An 18,353-nucleotide genomic window follows, 5' to 3' on the forward strand; every position below is an offset into this window, starting at 1 on the left:
TACAGATGCCACTGTTCTGATTGCATGAAAAAAGTCAACTGTTTTTAATCAGATGTTCCTTATACCATGACAATTTTCCTGAAATTAGGTGTAAAAATTTAAATTGCAATATATCGGCTTGCCTACAGCATCACAATATATTGCAATATGTTGAATCGTAACCCCTGTATTATGATGTGCATGTGATGCGGTATGCATATGACATGCTTGGCCCTTGCCGCACCATAGGCTGAAATTCCTGCCGTTATCAGGCCAGGAAGGTTTGTATAACACTTACAGTCTTGGCTATTTGCCAATACTGAGGTGCTTTACAACCAATGTTGCAGTTTTACCACCCACATAAATGAGTCTCATGACAGAGAGGAAGGTGACGGCTAACTGTGGCCCAGTGTCAGGCATCACGAGTGTGTGTGTGTGTTTGTGTTTGTTTGTGTGTGTGTGTGTGTGTGTGTGTGTGTGTGTGTGTGTGTGTGTGTGTGTGTGTGTGTGTGTGTGTGTGTGTGTGTGTGTGTGTGTGTGTGTGTGTGTGTGTTTGTGACAGAGAGAGAGAGAGAGAGGTAGGAGGGGGGCATGATAAGAGTTATTGACATATGATAATGGTGGGTGTGGCCACTCCCATGAGCAGGTTTAAAAGTTTGTCTGTGAGTGTCAGTTACTAAAGGCAGGAACATAAACGCCCCTCTGCAAACCTGTGGCTGTGAGCATCACCGCTACTCCCCTCTGCACACCTGCAAGTACTTAGCCTCTCCTTTCGCACTTTATGGAAATGGACAGCCAGAGCAAGAGACGAAAGAGCAACAGCCAAGAGGATCTGCTAGGTAATTCAATTATTTCCCTCTATGTGTGTATGTATAAGATTAGATAAGATCAACTTGTAATGTCATAGCAGCAAGTGTGTGCGTGTATATTTGTGTGTGTGTGTGTGTGTGTGTGTGTGTGTGTGTTTGAAGAAATGAAGAAATAAGCCAAACTGTCAAGACTGAGATAGTTGAAACAGTTATACAACACAGTGTTAAGTATGTTAGTCATGATTACCAACATGGTTAAGACAGTTTAACAGTCTTTCTCTACCTATGTAACATTGAGAGAGAGAGAGAGAGAGAGAGAGGACTTTGATCTGGGTTTGAGCTTTAAGCTGTATTGTGTTAATGACAGCACCAGGTGCAGCTTCAGTGAAGGTCTGTTGGGTACAGCTTTCTTCTGCTACAGCAGGTAACCACTGGCCCAAATACACACACAGTATAAACCTAGTGGGTCATTTAGATCTGCAGGAAGTGGTCAGCTAGTGGTGCCCAAACCAGAAAAACCTGTTCATATTGCGCATTTTTATTGTGTGTGTGTGTGTGTGTGTGTGTGTGTGTGTGTGTGTGTGTGTGTGTGTGTGTGTGTGTGTGTGTGTGTGTGTGTGTGTGTGTGTGTGTGTGTGTGTGTGTGTGTGTGTGTGTGTGTGTGTGTGTGTGTCTGTGTGTCTGTGTCTGTGTCTGTGTGTGTGTGTGTGTGTGTGTGTGTGTGTGTGTGTGTGTGTGTGGAGGGGAGGGGAGGGGAGGGGAGAGAAAGCAGAGGGAGAGGGATGGTCTCTTCCTTAGAGACGCTGTTGTCAGTGACACACACCTTTTATGATGCCATTACCTGGGCAAACACAGTTAGGCCTCAGCTGGTTGCAACAGCACAAGCACAAACACACACACACACACACACACACACACACACACACACACACGACAAACATACTCCCCAGCGGTGCAGATGGGATTTTTGAACTGGGGGGGATGCTCACATTTTTTAAACGTTATTTACTGATGATTGTCGCCTTGCTTTCTGCGCCCCCCAGTGCTATCTGCGCCCCTGATACTCCCTCCTGGTTGTTTGACGAATTGAAACCTGGTAGGTCTCTAGTTCTAGAATAGGTCTCTTAGTTCTGCTCAGCTAGCCTAAACAGGTAGTTGAAACTAAACAGGACAAAATACCAATCAGCTGTATTGAGAACAGATCTGCCCTGACTCTATCCTGTTTTTAAAAAGAAACTAAAAATTGCCTTATTAGACTCCATTGCCTGAATCAGTTGGATTTTATTTTCATCTTTGCTAAACTTGCACTGTTATTTACCCCTTTGTATTTATATCTAATGCCTACTATTTATTCACAAACTTGCCCTTTTACTTAGATAATATTTGCTTTTTTATAACCCAGTAGCAGCTCACTGTAGATATCCCCAGTCCATAGTTTGCTATAAGTGAGGCCACTTGGACATCCTGTGACGTCTCCCATAAGAGGCAGCTGTACAGTACAGTATTTTCGGCCTGGTAGCTGTTACATTTTGTATCTTTGTACTAAGGTTTATTTGTCTCTTGAAGCTTAAAGTGTGAAGCACATCGAATGACCTCTGTGTATGATAATGTGGTATAATAAACAAACCTGAACTTGAACTTGAAATCCCAGGGTCTCAGGGTTCCAGTGGCAATCATGCCAGTAGAAATGTGTGTGTGTGTGTGTGTGTGTGTGTGTGTGTGTGTGTGTGTGTGTGTGTGTTAATGCTGACAGGGTTTTAATGATCAGGTCTTGTGGATAGAGGTGTGAGAATAGCCCAATCCTGCCATCTCACGATGTGGGTTGTACGCTGCTGGATTGTGGTTGCAGGAAGGCAGGAGCACACACAGCGCAGGAGACAGTGGCTTTCTTATAGGAATAGCTATTTATCACAGGGACTCAACCCCCAAAACACATAATCAAAACCAGGGTAATCACAATCTCAAAACATAAACAAAAACCAGAGTTATCACAACCCCAATACATAGCATCACACACTGAACAGAACTAAAGCTCTAAAAGAGTCAAGGTACACCTCTGTACTCAACAACATGTTTAGTCTATGTACCTGCCCAAGCTTTCTTCCAGCTCTTCAGTCTCTTCAGTCTCACCTTTTAACACCACCCACCCAATCAGTCCCAATTGGACCCATATACCGATGTGGCGGAACCAATCTGGTGGGTCCCCTTCTCCCCTCTTGGGCCACAGTGAGAAGGGGGAGGGACTTCACTTTCACACAAGAGGACATACCTTATCCAGACAAGAGCTCAGTGAAGAGCATGGTTTCAGTCTCTGTATGCTTGTGTGTGTGTGTGTGTTTGTGTGTGTATGTGTGTATAGCAATTGATGTATGTGTGTGTTAATAAATGTGTGTGTGTTTGTGAATGGGTGAGTGATGTAATGCTCGTGTCTTCCACAGACGATGAAGACAGGAGTCTGGGCTGCATTGGGTGGACCCTGGTCATCCTCTCTGCCTTTGTGGCTCTGTTGCCCTGCTTCTGGATCATCTCTATATTCATCTGCCCAAAGGTATGTCTGACACACACACGCACACGCACACGCAAACACACGCACCCTCATGTTCACGCTCACACAAACGCACACACACACGCTTACAGAAACACACACATGCACACGCACACGCACACGCACACGCACACACACATTCACTCACACACGCAAATTCAGTCTTATTTCACTCAGAAAACAATGTGAAAAGGAATCTGTTCAGTAAATGGCTGTAAATGTTTCAGGTCGTTAAAGAATATGAGCGTGCTGTCATATTCCGTCTGGGACGTATTATAGACAAGAAGCCTAAAGGACCAGGTATGTAACCAGCCACGCCAGAGGAGTGACTTGCGTGCTTATTCACATATTCACTTATTCAGACTGATTATATTATTATTATTATCATTATTATTTGTATTATTATTATTTGTATTATTAAGAATAATAATAATTAAAATGAACAACCAAGCGATAATGACATAAGAGTGGAATCATGAAGGCGATATTTTTTATCATCTTAGTTGGTGGAGCAGGGTGAAGGGTGGGAAACTCACGTTATATGTTTTTTTCAGGCATTTTCTTCATCCTTCCGTGCACTGACTCCTTTGTGAAGGTGGACATGAGAACAGTCTCCTTTGATATCCCGCCCCAGGAGGTACAGTGGGCGCCTCTGCTCCCCCTCATTTTCACTGCGCAGAGATACAAGCCTACAAGTCTTTGAATAGAGATGTTAACCGAAAGTGATTTTTTTTCTGGGGATAAAATGGATCGTATCTCGGACAGGTCATGTGTCAGTTTGGAATATAGAACTAACCTTGTGTATGCTTCTGGTGTAGGTCTTAACCAAGGACTCTGTGACGGTGGCCGTAGACGGAGTGGTGTACTTCCGAGTCAGCGACCCCATCAAGTCCGTCGCTAATGTGTCCAACGCAGACTTCGCCACCCGACTGCTAGCCCAGACGACCCTGAGGAATATGCTCGGAACCAAGAACCTGTCAGAGGTTCTCTCTGACCGTGAGACCATTGCCCACGGAATGCAGGTACATGTCGCCGTTCCTGTATGTAAACCTCAATGTAAGCCTTGTCCTTCTTCCCCCTTAAGCGCAATTTATTGTCGTCCGTTTTCGGAGACACGGAGAGCCCTCTCCGACGTTGCAAACCTTCTCCGAGCACCTCTCTGTTCAACTTAGTGGGAAGAAGAATGCCAACATTAGATAGCTGGATCAGACACTTCAAATCCCCTCAGATGTATTTTTCAGTTACAATATTAGGGTTTTTACATTGCACAGTGTCTATTTCTTGGTAACTATTACAAAATCTAAGCAAAATAGTCAAACAAACAAGTTTTATGTACAAATACGACCATCAACGGAGTTAGGTCCAGCGCCATCTTTTTTTTTAATGCTTTACAACACCCACAACCGTGGGAGAACCATGAATGAAAACGTATCCGTAGAGGCACGAGTCGTAGAAACATAAAAAAGCCTTTAGAGCCACAGTCATCTCACACTCAAAAAAAAATGAGGAGAAGAATGATACCAATAGTAAGTCTTTGTAAAGTCAGGAATTCAGAATAATATCAACAGCCATATTTCACATTCTGCATTGATTCATCATTAATGACATAATTGATTTTGCTAGGGCGAAACCATGTTCCCCGCGAACCTGTCCAAACTATATCACAAAACCATGTTCCTCACGAACCTGCCCAAACCATATTGGGACCATGTAGCAAAACCATGTACCTCACGAACCTGCCCTGACCTGATGTTGTTAGTGTATTTAAGACCCTCCTCTCTGACCTGATGTCGTTGGTGTGTTTTAGGCATCCCTGGACGAGGCCACAGACTCGTGGGGGATCAAAGTGGAGCGTGTGGAGATTAAAGACGTGAAGCTGCCACAACAGCTGCAGAGAGCCATGGCTGCAGAGGCTGAGGCCACACGCGAGGCCAGGGCAAAGGTGAAAACACACACACACACACACACACACACACACACACACACACACACACACACACACACATGCACGCAACACTGCCACACAACACTGCCACACTCTCAGCAACACTGCCAAAAAGATCAAACAGTTCAACTCAATCCCATCATCCCCCGGGTAGATGATTGTTTTAATGTTAGTTAAAAACACAAACGTTATTAACTTTATTGTTTAAGGACGTTAAGCAGACGACAGTAATCAAGGCTGCTCAGGCCCTGGTATGTTGGGTTGCATTGTGGGTAATGTATACCCTGTCTGTAGGTGATCGCGGCAGAGGGAGAGATGAACGCCTCCCGCGCCCTGAAGGAGGCATCTCTGGTGATCGCCGAGTCTCCATCCGGCCTTCAGCTGCGCTACCTGCAGACTCTGAACACCATCGCCGCAGAGAAGAACTCCACCATCATCTTCCCTCTTCCCATTGACATGATGAGCCAGTTCATGAACAGGAAGTAGGCCACAGACACGGTGGCCAGATGAGGAGGAAGATAAATTGCACACTTTCTATTTTTTTCTAATTGTTGAAAGGAAGTGGATTTATATGACAAATAGTTGATGGGAAACTTGTTTGTTTGCTGCGGTTTTTAAAATCTGTTTTGATGTTTCCCTGCAACATTTGAATGTAAGTTATGGTTAACAGTAAACATTCATACAAAAACTAATGTCATGTATATATGTCTAATGAGAATGTATATATTGTGAATATATCAGTAATAAGTAATATATAATGTAACTTTATAGTAATATATAACTGTATAGTAATATATATAAGTTAATCAAAAATGATTTCATTTGTTATGTCACACTTCACTAATAAAGATTTAGATTACTAAACTGGGAAATCCTTTCGTATTTCTTTAGATAAACTTTTAAATAATAATGCAAACTAAGTTGTTTCAAGATTAAAAACAAAAACAAATAGAACACACTGTCTTGAAAATCCTTTGTTGACCCCTCAACAAATGCTTTGAGGTTTCCACCCATGAGTTTCAGAGAGGTCCAGTAGCTAACTGCTGCATGTAAGAGAGGGGAGACCATGGGTTTCAGAGAGGTCCAGTAGCTCACTGCTGCTTGTTAGAGAGGGCAGCGGCGTAGAGCTGACTGGAAGATGCTGAGATAAGGCTGTCTCGTTGGAAAAATGCAGAACAGCTGTTTCGGCCCCAGCAGATAGGGGCATTTTCACACTCATGCATCCAGAACAGAGACCCTTTGAAAGGCAGTGTGTTTGTGTGTATGTATACTTCTTATATGGACACATGCACGGAGCCATTCATTTTACTAAAACACACACGCGCACACACAAACATGCGAGCAGACACACACACACACACTCACAGAGAGAGTAAAAGAGTGAACCCCCCCCCCCCTTCTTTCCCTGACCCCCGGTCTAATTGCATCATTAAGTTATTGCATTATTGCATCCTTAAACGGTGTGTGTGCGCATATGGTGATGTGTTCTTTATACTACGAAAGTTTTCCTGAAATTAGGTGTAAAACAAAAATCGCAATATATCGGCTTGCCTACAGCATCATGATATATTGCAATTTGTTGAACAGTAACCCCTGTATCATGATGTGAATGTGTTTGTGATGCGGTATGCATATGACATGCTTGGCCTCTGCTGTCATTTAAGTCTTGACTATTTGCAAATACTGAGGTGCTTTTCAACCAATGTTGCAGTTTTACCACCCACATAAATTAGTCTCATGACAGAGAGGAAGGTGACGGCTAACTCTGGCCAAGTGTCAGCAATCACGAGTGTGATAAGCAGGGAGCCATTCATTTAACTAAATCACACACATACACACATACATATACACACGCACACACACACACATACGCGCAGACACACACACACACACACACAATGCCCCCCTTCGTCGCACATCCAAGGTCCAGGTTCTTTTATATGGAGGATTATCGGGGCCAAAACTAAATAAATAAATAAATGAATGGTTAAATACTTGGATAAATACATAATTAGATTTATGTATACCTACATTTATTTATTTATACTTACATATATGGTAAGGCTTCCTTTTACAGTCCCCTAATAACCAAGTAATTACCAAGTAAATACCTGGTAATAAGATGTATTTACTAGGTAATAACCATTTAATTAAATACAATTACCAGGTAATTACCAAGTACATACCAGGTTATTACCAGGTAATTACCCAGTGTTTACAATATATTTTCCTGACTACTACCAGGCATTTACCCAATAATTACCTGGTAGATAAGCAGTAATTGTATATTGTAGATTTTAAACCCGGTAGTTAAAAATATTTACCTTTTATTTATCTGGTAAATAACAACAAGTTACCTGGTATTTACCCATTAATTACTTGGTAGATATCCTGCAATTGCATATTTTAGACTATAAACCCACTGAATGTGTCTATATGTGACTTTGTTAGGGTGATAACATAGATATTTACCTGGTAATTACCAGGTATTTACTGAAAATGATCACGCACTTACCTGCTAACTACCACTTATTTACGTGGTAGTTACCTAATATTTACCTGGTAAATACCACTTATTTACGTGGTAGTTACCTGATAACTACCACTTATTTACATGGTAGTTACCTGATATTTGCCTGGTAAATACCAACTAGTTATCTAGTATTTACTAGAAATATACTGAAAACTACCAGATATTTATCCAGGAATTATAGATGATGTATTACCAGCCAACCTGTGTGGTAAGTGACAGTGAGGGTATAACTTCCAACTATTTACAAAGTAATTACTTTCTAATTACCCAGTAGTTACAATTTACATTATCAGGTAAAACCTTGTGAATTACCCTGTAAGGAAGGTGAAACTGTACTGTAAAAGGAAGCGTGGCTTGTTTCAATGATATTACCATGTACTTTCCTGGTAACTATAGATTATAATCCTCTACCACCCATCAGGGTGTGTAGTTTTGAACATGGTACCTGGCAAGAACTCCCATATCTCCATGATAATTATCAGGTAAATATCGGGGTGATATCAGAGTTTTACAGTGTCGTTACCCTGTAAGGAAGGTGGAACTGTACTGTAAAAGGAAGCGTGGTTTGATTCAATGATATTACCATGTACTTTCCAATGCATTTTGTTACACTCCTTCACACAACCTGTGACAAAAATGCAGAAACAGGTGAACTGTCAAAGAGACAAATTTATATCTTCTTAATCTGCAAAACTTGACGAGAGTAACTTCAATACTCAATAAATAAAGTGCAAAACAGTGGCATAGCTTTCTAGTGTACTTTTATTGCAAAACAAGTGGGACATGTAAATAAAAAGTGCAAAAGTGCAAATGGAATCTAACACCAAAAAAAGTGTCAGGGTCAGAAGAGGTAGAAATAGGCCTAACGGTTATTGAACATAATTGGTTATTGAATTGATTATTGAATATCCGGGTCACGGCACCATTGTAACGGGATCTTCTGCGTTGTGTTCTAGTTGTCTGCTTTGCTGAACAATTAACCGCCATGAACTGATCTTTTTGGTATTTATTCCTGCACACGTCAACACACACGAGACAGTCATGAACATGCAGTCATTCCATACACTGGACATTAGCCTGCTGTCTTCAGTTCAGAAACCGCAAACTCATTCATTTTACAACAATGAACGTCATGTGAAAGCACATAAAATATAGCATTATCACTTTACACATTCTAACAACAATAGAGGAAACTATACATGACAATTAACATACACTGAATACAACATAGCTGCACACGTCAACACACAGAGACAGTCATGAACATGCAGTCATTCCATACACTGGACATTAGCCTGCTAGCAAAGGAAAACATATGCTAGAGACCTCATGGTATGATACAAAACGGAAAATATTTAATATCACAATATCAGTATGGTAAATTGCATGTTAAGTATTCTCTAGTATTAACCCCCTTATGTCAACATTATATCTAATATTTGTTGGTTTATTACTTATAAATATGAGTTAAGTTTGTCTGTCATGGGAACAAGCATACCTGTCTTCAGTTCAGAAACCGCAAACTGAAGACCATACGGGGCTTCGAACGTACTAAACTAATTCTCTTAAAGGGGCAGTACAGTTTTACGTACTCAGTGTGTTCAATTGTCAACCTTTAATATGTACAAGATAGAAAAGAAAAGCATAATTAAATCAGAATATGGTTACATTTCATTAACTAAATGCAAACAAAATAATACACTTTAAACTTCATTACATACATACGGTTATTGAATTACGGTTATGTAGGGGTACACCCAGTCCCAGAGTGTGGACATATTTCTTTATATGCAGCCCCTGCACAGAACTTTGCCAAAGGCCCAGCCAATCAGGGACTGGAGAGTTGGTGCGCTGACCAATGGAGAGAGCGGAGGGGGCGGGACAAGGGGCAGACGGAGAAAGTTAAGAGAGAAGATGGCGGCGCCCGGAGAACCCGCATGTCATTGAGAAAGAGTGACGGTAGGATAAGTCAGCTAATTACAAGTTTAGCTCCAAGTTTGTTAGGTTTGTTCGTGTCCGTGTTACGGATGAATTACGGTAGAGTGGCCGTGTGGAGGAAGCAATAATCTACATCAGTGGTTCTCAACCGGGGGTACGCGTACCCCTGGGGGTACGTGAAGGTAGTCCAGATGGTACGTGAGATTTTTAAAAGATATATTCCAAATTAGCCTCCATTCAAAAATCCTTTAAAAATAGTTATTATACGGCTATTCAGAATGTTCAGTTGATTTGTATGGGCCATAGCTATGTGGGTTAAATGTCTGCGTTCGCAGTTCCTTGATTTTCACTGCTGCGAAAAGTTTATATCCGCTGTCATTGGCAACGGTTTTTGTGCTTCTAATTCACATCTTTCATATCAGTCCGCAAGTAGTCCAGTAATTGAACGTAACGGAAAGTCATTGAAACTTGAAGTAAGAATGTGGGTTGCTACGCATTTGCGTGAAGAACTATTTTTTTTCTTAGGGAAATCACGGAGGAATGTCTTCTATTGTTTTGGCAAGTAACTGTAGCCTATAATAAGCGTGATTTGTTCGCGAAAACATGGAAGCTGAACACACACAACTGCTGCTGCACACAGATATGCGATGGCTCTCTCGAGGGAGAATACTTAACCGGCTGTTGGAATTACGATCTGAGTACACACCTTTCTGATTGAGCACAGATCTCCCCATGCATGCCACACAGACTGGCTTGCAAATATGTGCTATCTGGCAGATATATTTAGCAAATTGAACAAACTGAATATGTCTGCAGGGAAAGGACACCAGCATTTTAAACCTGTATGACAAGGAAGAAAGCAGAGCCGTGTTGAAGAGCCAGGGGGATTTAACAGGGGAATTTCACCTGCTTTCCTCAGGTGGATGATTTTCTCTCTAGTGAGGATGTGGACAGAGCTCCTGTCAAGTTAGTCATCGTGGGACATTTGACCAATTTGATTCGAAATTTAAATTTTCGAATGTCTTACTTTCCTGACATGGAGGAGAAATCTACACAGCTGGATTGGGTGAGAACCCTATTTCTCTTGTCCAAAGCATATGGAAGCAAGCTACCTGTCACTAATCAGGAAAGACTCCTGGAAGTGTAATCTGCCTGGCCTCCAGATGAAGTTTGCCAAATCCACACTCACACAGTTTTGGATGTGTGTGAAGCAGGAGCACCCTGACCTGGGAGAGAAAGCTTTGGAGCAGCTACTACCCTTTTACTCCTTATATTTATGTTAGGCCTCCTTCTCTGCAATGACTGTGATCAAAACAATGCAGTGAAACAGACTTTGTCTGGAGAAGAGCTTGATCACAGCAGTTGCCTTCCTGCCACCAAGACTGACAAAGATTTTCAGTGAAGCACAAGCACAAGGTTCTTACTAAAATATAATTGCAAATGCACTCAGTTCAATGCAACAATGTTCAATATTCAGTGTTGACAGTTTAAGAAATCAGACAATGATGGCATAGCGCTGTGAATTTCATATTCTTTTCAATCAAAAATGCTTTGCGCTGGTTAGGGGGTACTTGGCTGAAAAAATATTTCACAGGGGGTACATCACTGAAAAAAGGTTGAGAACCACTGATCTACATCACCAGCTCTGAAGATCGCCCGGTGTTACTGCTAAGAAGTATAGCACGTTGTAGTGTGAGGTGGAATGTCCTCGCTAGTTAGCAGAGTGTATTAATATTTAGAAACTAGCTCGTCGCCAACATCGGAGACTACACCACGCCAGCGAACGAGGACAGCTAGCCGTTTCCACCACTACATCCCCTGATGTGCCTGCTGCACACTTGCTCTCTCTCTCTCCCTCCCTCCCTCTCCCACGCCACTGATTGATGGTGTGGTTTGTAGGTAGTACCCTGCCACATGTGACTCCATGTTGTCAATGAGCTGCAAAGTGTCTGGGACGGTAATATCCATCTTGGGAACATTCCCATACACTTTGATGACCGTAGCTCGACCATTTTGAACTAAACGTTGAACAGAACAGTGAATTGCAACGAACAGCATACTGAATGTGAAAAACATTGAATTTTGATTGTGGAATATGTTTAACGGGCAAAACGATCTTTGTTGCATTTATGTATATACGTTTATTGCATTTATGAATATATGTTGCTAGTGTTATTAACACACAGTGGATTTAGTGCATGTTGATACGGGGCAATGATATTTTGTGTTCCGGTTATTGTGCCTTTTGTTTCAGTTAGAAGAACTCACCAGTGAGTAGGACAGGTATCTGTGTTAAGAATATTGTCATGAACAGGTTGGAAAGTGTTTCAGTTTGAAATCATTGTTTGAAGCTTTAATTAAATAATACATTTAATATAACCTTTTCCTATGGTTGGTTCCACCTGTTACAGTTACATACGGTTATTGAATTGATTCCATTTGCACTTTATTTACATGTCCCACTTGTTTTGCAATAAAAGTACACTAGAAAGCTATGCCACTGTTTTGCACTTTATGTATTGAGTATTGAAGTTACAAGTTTTGTCACAGGTTATGTGAAGGAGTGTACCAAATGCATTGTATCTTTATGTAAAGGAAAGTAGATGGTAATATCATTGAATCAAACCACGCTTCCTTTTACAGTACAGTTCCACCTTCCTTACAGGGTAACGACACTGTAAAACTCTGATATCACCCCGATATTTACCTGATCATTTTCATGGAGATATGGGAGTTCTTTCCAGGTACCATGTTCAAAACTACACACCCTGATGGGTGGTAGAGGATTATAATCTATAGTTACCAGGAAAGTACATGGTAATATCATTGAAACAAGCCGTAAATACTAGTAAATACTAGATAACTAATACTAGATAACTAATTGGTATTTACCAGGTAAATATCAGGTAACTACCATGTAAATAAGTGGTAGTTATCAGGTAACTACCACGTAAATAAGTGGTATTTACCAGGTAAATATTAGGTAACTACCACGTAAATAAGCAGGTAAGTGTGTGATCATTTTCAGTAAATACCTGGTAATTACCAGGTAAATATCTATGTTATCACCCTAACAAAGTCACATATATACACATTCAGTGGGTTTATAGTCTACAATATGCAATTGCAGGATATCTACCAAGTAATTAATGGGTAAATACCAGGTAACTTGTTGTTATTTACCAGATAAATAAAGGTAAATATTTTTAACTACCGGGTTTAAAATCTACAATATACAATTACTGCTTATCTACCAGGTAATTATTGGGTAAATGCCTGGTAGTAGTCAGGAAAATATCTTGTAAACACTGGGTAATTACCTGGTAATAACATGGTATGTACTTGGTAATTACCTGGTAATTGTATTTAATTAAATGGTTATTACCTAGTAAATACATCTCATTACCAGGTATTTACCTGGTAATTACTTGGTTATTAGGGGACTGTAAAAGGAAGCGTTACCACATATATTTATTTATACTTACATTTTGTCATACATTTTGTCATACATTTTGTCAAACATTTTGTCATACTTACATTTTGTCATACATTTTGTCATACATTTTGTCATACTTATTGTCATACTTATTGTCATACTTATTGTCCACGGTGTAACTTGCTTGCAGCAAAATAAATCCGTCATCCCCCGTCACCAAGTCAGGGGGCGGGTTAAAGCCTCTGATTGGTGTTACACACCAGGCAGGCTCAACCAGTCGATCAGGCTCGAGGGATACTGAATTTTGGCGTTTATGGATGCCAAGCGCCAGATTTAGTTTAATGAAAGTTATTGAGCATTATTTAAATAAATCAAGATACCAGAATGTCCCAGAAGACATACCCTCAGCTGCTGCGTGAGGCTGCATCCTTAATTTAAGAGGCCTTCAACTCGTCTACTACTAGTAGTATTTCTAGTAGTGTTATGAAATGTTGGGTTTAATGTGGCCTACTGGGTGCACTGGCCGTAGTAGTCGTAGCCAGGTCGTAGCGCTGTCGTTACCCCTTCACGTCTATCTCTTCCATAGTTTGCATCAGGCTGCTATTAGAATGTTACGCTGTAGCATGGTTCTTATGTCCTCAGTTTTTGAATCACCAGTGATGAAGAAAGTGTTTTGTCCGTCTCTTCATAAACGGATGACTAAGAGTAAGACCACATTTACACATAGCCGGGTAATTACAGAATAGAGAATATTTCTGCCCTTCCGTTCAAAAATAACGTCGTACACACAAGGTCTTTTTCCAAAAAACTTTCTGTTTACATGAACCCGCATATACGCCCCCAAACGCCATCATAACTATGCTAAACCTGTAGGTTTGCATAAGTAGGCTGCTAATCCATTAAATTGGCTATGAGTCCTAGATATGTCCTTTACGTTTATTTGGCTACAACAGGTAGACAAGATGGAATGTAAAACTCGTAGTCCACTGGTGGAAGTGCAGGGGATACCATTGTTAAAGCCAATAGTCACACACTGGGGAAGGGTTGAGAGATTCAGTTATAGGGTTGAAAGAATGCAATCCTGCGTTTGCATTAACGTATAAATGAGCACTACGTTAACAGCATCCATGATCAGTAAACAGTAAATATAGGACACTCACATCACGAATGCATTTTAGGCGCATATGTGACGCAAACTCCGTTTGACCCAGTGCACACGCAAAAACTGAGTTTTCCTGAAATCTCCACTTTGGCCGGAGTTTTTAGAAATGATCGTTTCCCGTGATAAAACCTCCGTTTTTTCTCGTAAATGAAAGGCCAAACCGCATGAAAATATATACGTTTTCCCACCGTATAAACGGGGTCTACGTTCAGTTGAGTTCTGGATTTTAAGACGTTTATCAATCTGTAGATTGGGAGAGAAACCCAGACCTCTGACAATAAAAAACAACACAACACCAGGCTTAGGTCTCAATCATGTCTCTCTCCGCTCTGAAGGCCGGAGGACCATCTTTTATAGGGCACAATACTGTAAACATAGTGACAGTCAAGCAGTAATGACGTTACAACAGTCTCAGAGAAAGAGTCTCACAGCTCCCCAACAAATGACAACTCTCAGACTAGAGAGTTAATAGTTGGAGCTCTCCTTTTAGTCATGACAAGGGACGTTTACCCATTACTTTCTCCAGATCCCGAACATCTATACCCCTGACACAGACACAGTCTACTCTTATTAATACCTGATACCACTCTGCTGCATTTGTCGCTTGATAGTGCGCTTGGACACTCGAAAAAGGTTCGCAATATCTTGTATTTTCAGGCCAGAGAGTGCGAAGTGTTCAATTGTGCCAGCCGAAGATCAAACAGAGTACGACCACCTCCAGGATGTATGACCATCACTCAGCCTCATCTGCTACCATCTCGCTGAGGATCGTGAACACATTTTCATCTATGTCTGTGTCAGTCAGGGCCGATACCGTTGATATAATCTCAGCGAAGCCCTCAATATGATTTTAAAAACAATGTGAATTGCAGTTGCCTCCATCTCCTCAGCTACAGCCAACATTTCGACTACTGTAGCATGCAATATTCCATTTATTTAATCCACACCGGGTGCTGCCATCTTGAATTAGTCAAAAGCAGTCAATTCAAGTTGAACCACCAATCAGAGGCTTTAACCCGCCCCCTGACTTGGTGACGGGGGATGACGGATTTATTTTGCTGCAAGCAAGTTACACCGTGGACAATAAGTATGACAAAATGTATGACAAAATGTATGACAAAATGTATGACAAAATGTAAGTATGACAAAATGTATGACAAAATGTATGACAAAATGTAAGTATAAATAAATATATGTAAGTATAAATAAATATATGTAAGTATAAATAAATAAATGTAGGTATAAATAAATCTAATTATGTATTTATCCAAGTATTTAACCATTCATTTATTTATTTATTTAGTTATTTATTTATTTAGTTTTGGCCCCGATAATCCTCCATACTTTTATACTGATGTTCTTTATTGTGCCGACAAACGCAGCCACTAAAACACTGTAGAACTATACAGAAATGAATGAAAGACATACAGCAATCAATCATACATTCATAAACACAAGAACAATTTTATACTTTATTAAAATAATAACCAAACAAAATGAAACAACCACTTTTTCCTGCTTGTGGACTAAGAGGGGATATACAGTTTGCAGTTCTTCATAGAGCATAAGAGAGGATATTTTAGCTTGTATCGTCTTTTACCAAGTAGCCAATCCTAGCTAAACTTGAACTCACACGGGCAACCAGTCATCCATCGAAACGCTCAACAGGAAGTGACATGTTACATGCATGATGGGAAATTGAGTCAAACATACATTTAAAAATCTTAAGTAGCTCAATATACCATATAGACGGAGAAACTATTGAAAACTTTTGTGGCAATTGCACACACACACACACACACACACAAACACACACACACACACACACACACAGAGTAAAAGAGAGAACCCCCCCCCCTTTTTTCCCTGACCCCTAGTCTAATTGCATCATTAAGTTATTGCATTATTGCATCCTTAAACGGAATGTGAGCGAATATGGAGGACCAAACCTGCCATATTCAAAAATGAATGAATGAATACATAAATGAATGAATACAGAAATAAATGAATTAATGAATAAATACATCAATCAATCAATAAATGAATGAATAAATGAATGTGTGTGTGTGTGTCCATAACCCTGTGCATCATGTCAGGACGCCCCCACCCCCATCTTACCGTACCCCTTACCTGGTGTGTGTGTGTAACCATGCCTCTGTGTATCATGTCTGTCTTTCCGGCTACCACCTGTCCCCCTCCTGACCTTGCCCTACCCCTTACTTCATACCTGTTCTTGGGTTCGGCTCTAAATGCAGTCCAGGTGTGGAAGATTTCCAAGGTCAGAAGAGGAAAAAGAGTGATCTTATCCACATTTAGCAATGGAAAGAAAACATAAAAGGAACATGTGACATTACTCATACGCTGCTGGAAAATGGGCGAGAGTGCCATCGTTGGCGATAACGGCACAGTGCAACTGTTTACCAATAGGAAACATGACAGTGTGCGGGGATCGGCCTTGTTGACGGATGAGTTACAGCAGTCATATAGGGCTATGTTATCTTCAAGTGGTGACAATGTTCAACAGAGTTCAATCTGCAGTTTCCAGTCTGGAAAATGTCTGAAACATTTCACCTCAAAACAACCTGCAGTCATCAAGCAGCTCTACAAATACTGCATCGACAATGCATAGACTTACAGGCCTTGTGCTTGACTAAGTGGTCCTTCCTTTACACAAAACGTAGTGCTACAATGTTAGATGTTACAGGGACTGTAATAATGGCAAATCAGAATCAGAATCAGAATTCTTTTAATGGCCAAGTATATTCACACATACAGGAAATTGACTTGGTGTGGTTGGTGCATAAGACATAACATAACATCAAAAAAGCATAAACAAGAACAATGGACAAATGTTTTTTAAGATAATAATAAATAATAATAAATAATTGGGCATAGAAGGGCAAGTTAGTTTGAGTACGTAAACCCAGAGTCAGTGTGATGCAGGGGGCTTGTTTGTGAGTCCAACTGCCGTGGGGAAAAAACTGTTCAGGTGGCGAGAGGTTTTGGTCTTAATAGCCCGGAACCTTCTGCCGGATGGGAGACACAGAAATAGGTGGTGACTGGGATGAGAAGGATCAGCGATGATCTTCCCTGCTCTCTTGCTGGTCCTTAAGTGAAACAGGTCTAGAAGAGACGGCAGGTCGCAGCCGATGACCTTCTCGGCTGACCGAATGATCCACTGCAGTCGGCTTTTATCCTTTGCAGTAGAGGCAGCGAACCAGATGGTTATTGAAGAGGTGAGGATGGATTCAATGATGGCTATGTAGAATTCCACCATCACTTTCTTCGGCATGTTGAATCTTTTTAGCTGTCGAAGGAAGAACATCCTCTGCTGGGCCTTCTTGATTTTGGAGGTGATGTTCTCCGCCCACCTTAGGTCTTGTGCCATGACTGTTCCCAGGAATCTGAAAGATGAGGGTGGTGTCATCCGCAAATGTTATGAGTTTGACAGAGGGGTGGCTGGAGGTGCAGTTGTTGGTGTAGAGGGAGAAAAGTAAAGGAGAGAGCACACAGCCTTGGGGGGCTCCAGTGCTGATGGTCCGAGGCTCCGAGACAAGCTTGCCCAGCCTCACTCGCTGCTTCCTGTCTGACAGGAAGTCAGTGATCCACCTGCAGGTGGGCTCAGGCACGTTCAGCTGTGTTAGCTTGTCTTGGAGGAGAGCTGGGGCGATGGTGTTAAATGCCGAGCTGAAATCAACAAACAGGATCCTGGCATAGGTGCCGGGGGAATCAAGGTGCTGGAGGATGTAGTGGAGTCCCATGTTGATTGCGTCATCAACAGACCTGTTGGCTCTGTAGGCAAACAACAGAGTCAACTGTTGCAGATGCCACTGTTCTGATTGCAAGAAAAAGTTAACTGTTTTTAATCAGATTTTAAAGGTGTGAAAACAAAAATTGCAATATTGGCTTGCCTACAGCATCACGATACATTGCAATATGTTTAATCTTAACCCCTGTATCAAGATGTGAATGTGCATGTGATGCGGTATGCATATGACATGCTTGG

At 41.2% G+C, this 18,353-nt stretch overlaps 1 protein-coding gene across 1 annotated transcript; it reads left to right on the forward strand.

Moving 5' to 3' along the window:
* Window positions 1–760: 760 nt before the first annotated feature.
* LOC308361013 (stomatin-like) lies at window positions 761–5,764 on the forward strand (the record flags this gene model as incomplete). Its single annotated transcript, XM_080833244.1, has 7 exons — window positions 761–818; window positions 3,227–3,336; window positions 3,561–3,633; window positions 3,888–3,970; window positions 4,152–4,355; window positions 5,141–5,275; window positions 5,573–5,764. 7 exons carry the CDS (start codon window positions 761–763, stop codon window positions 5,762–5,764), a joined length of 855 nt encoding a protein of 284 aa, XP_080689370.1.
* Window positions 5,765–18,353: the final 12,589 nt, after the last annotated feature.

Source organism: Sprattus sprattus (assembly GCF_963457725.1).
Source record: "Sprattus sprattus genome assembly, chromosome: 2".
Classification (NCBI taxonomy): Eukaryota; Metazoa; Chordata; class Actinopteri; order Clupeiformes; family Clupeidae; genus Sprattus; species Sprattus sprattus.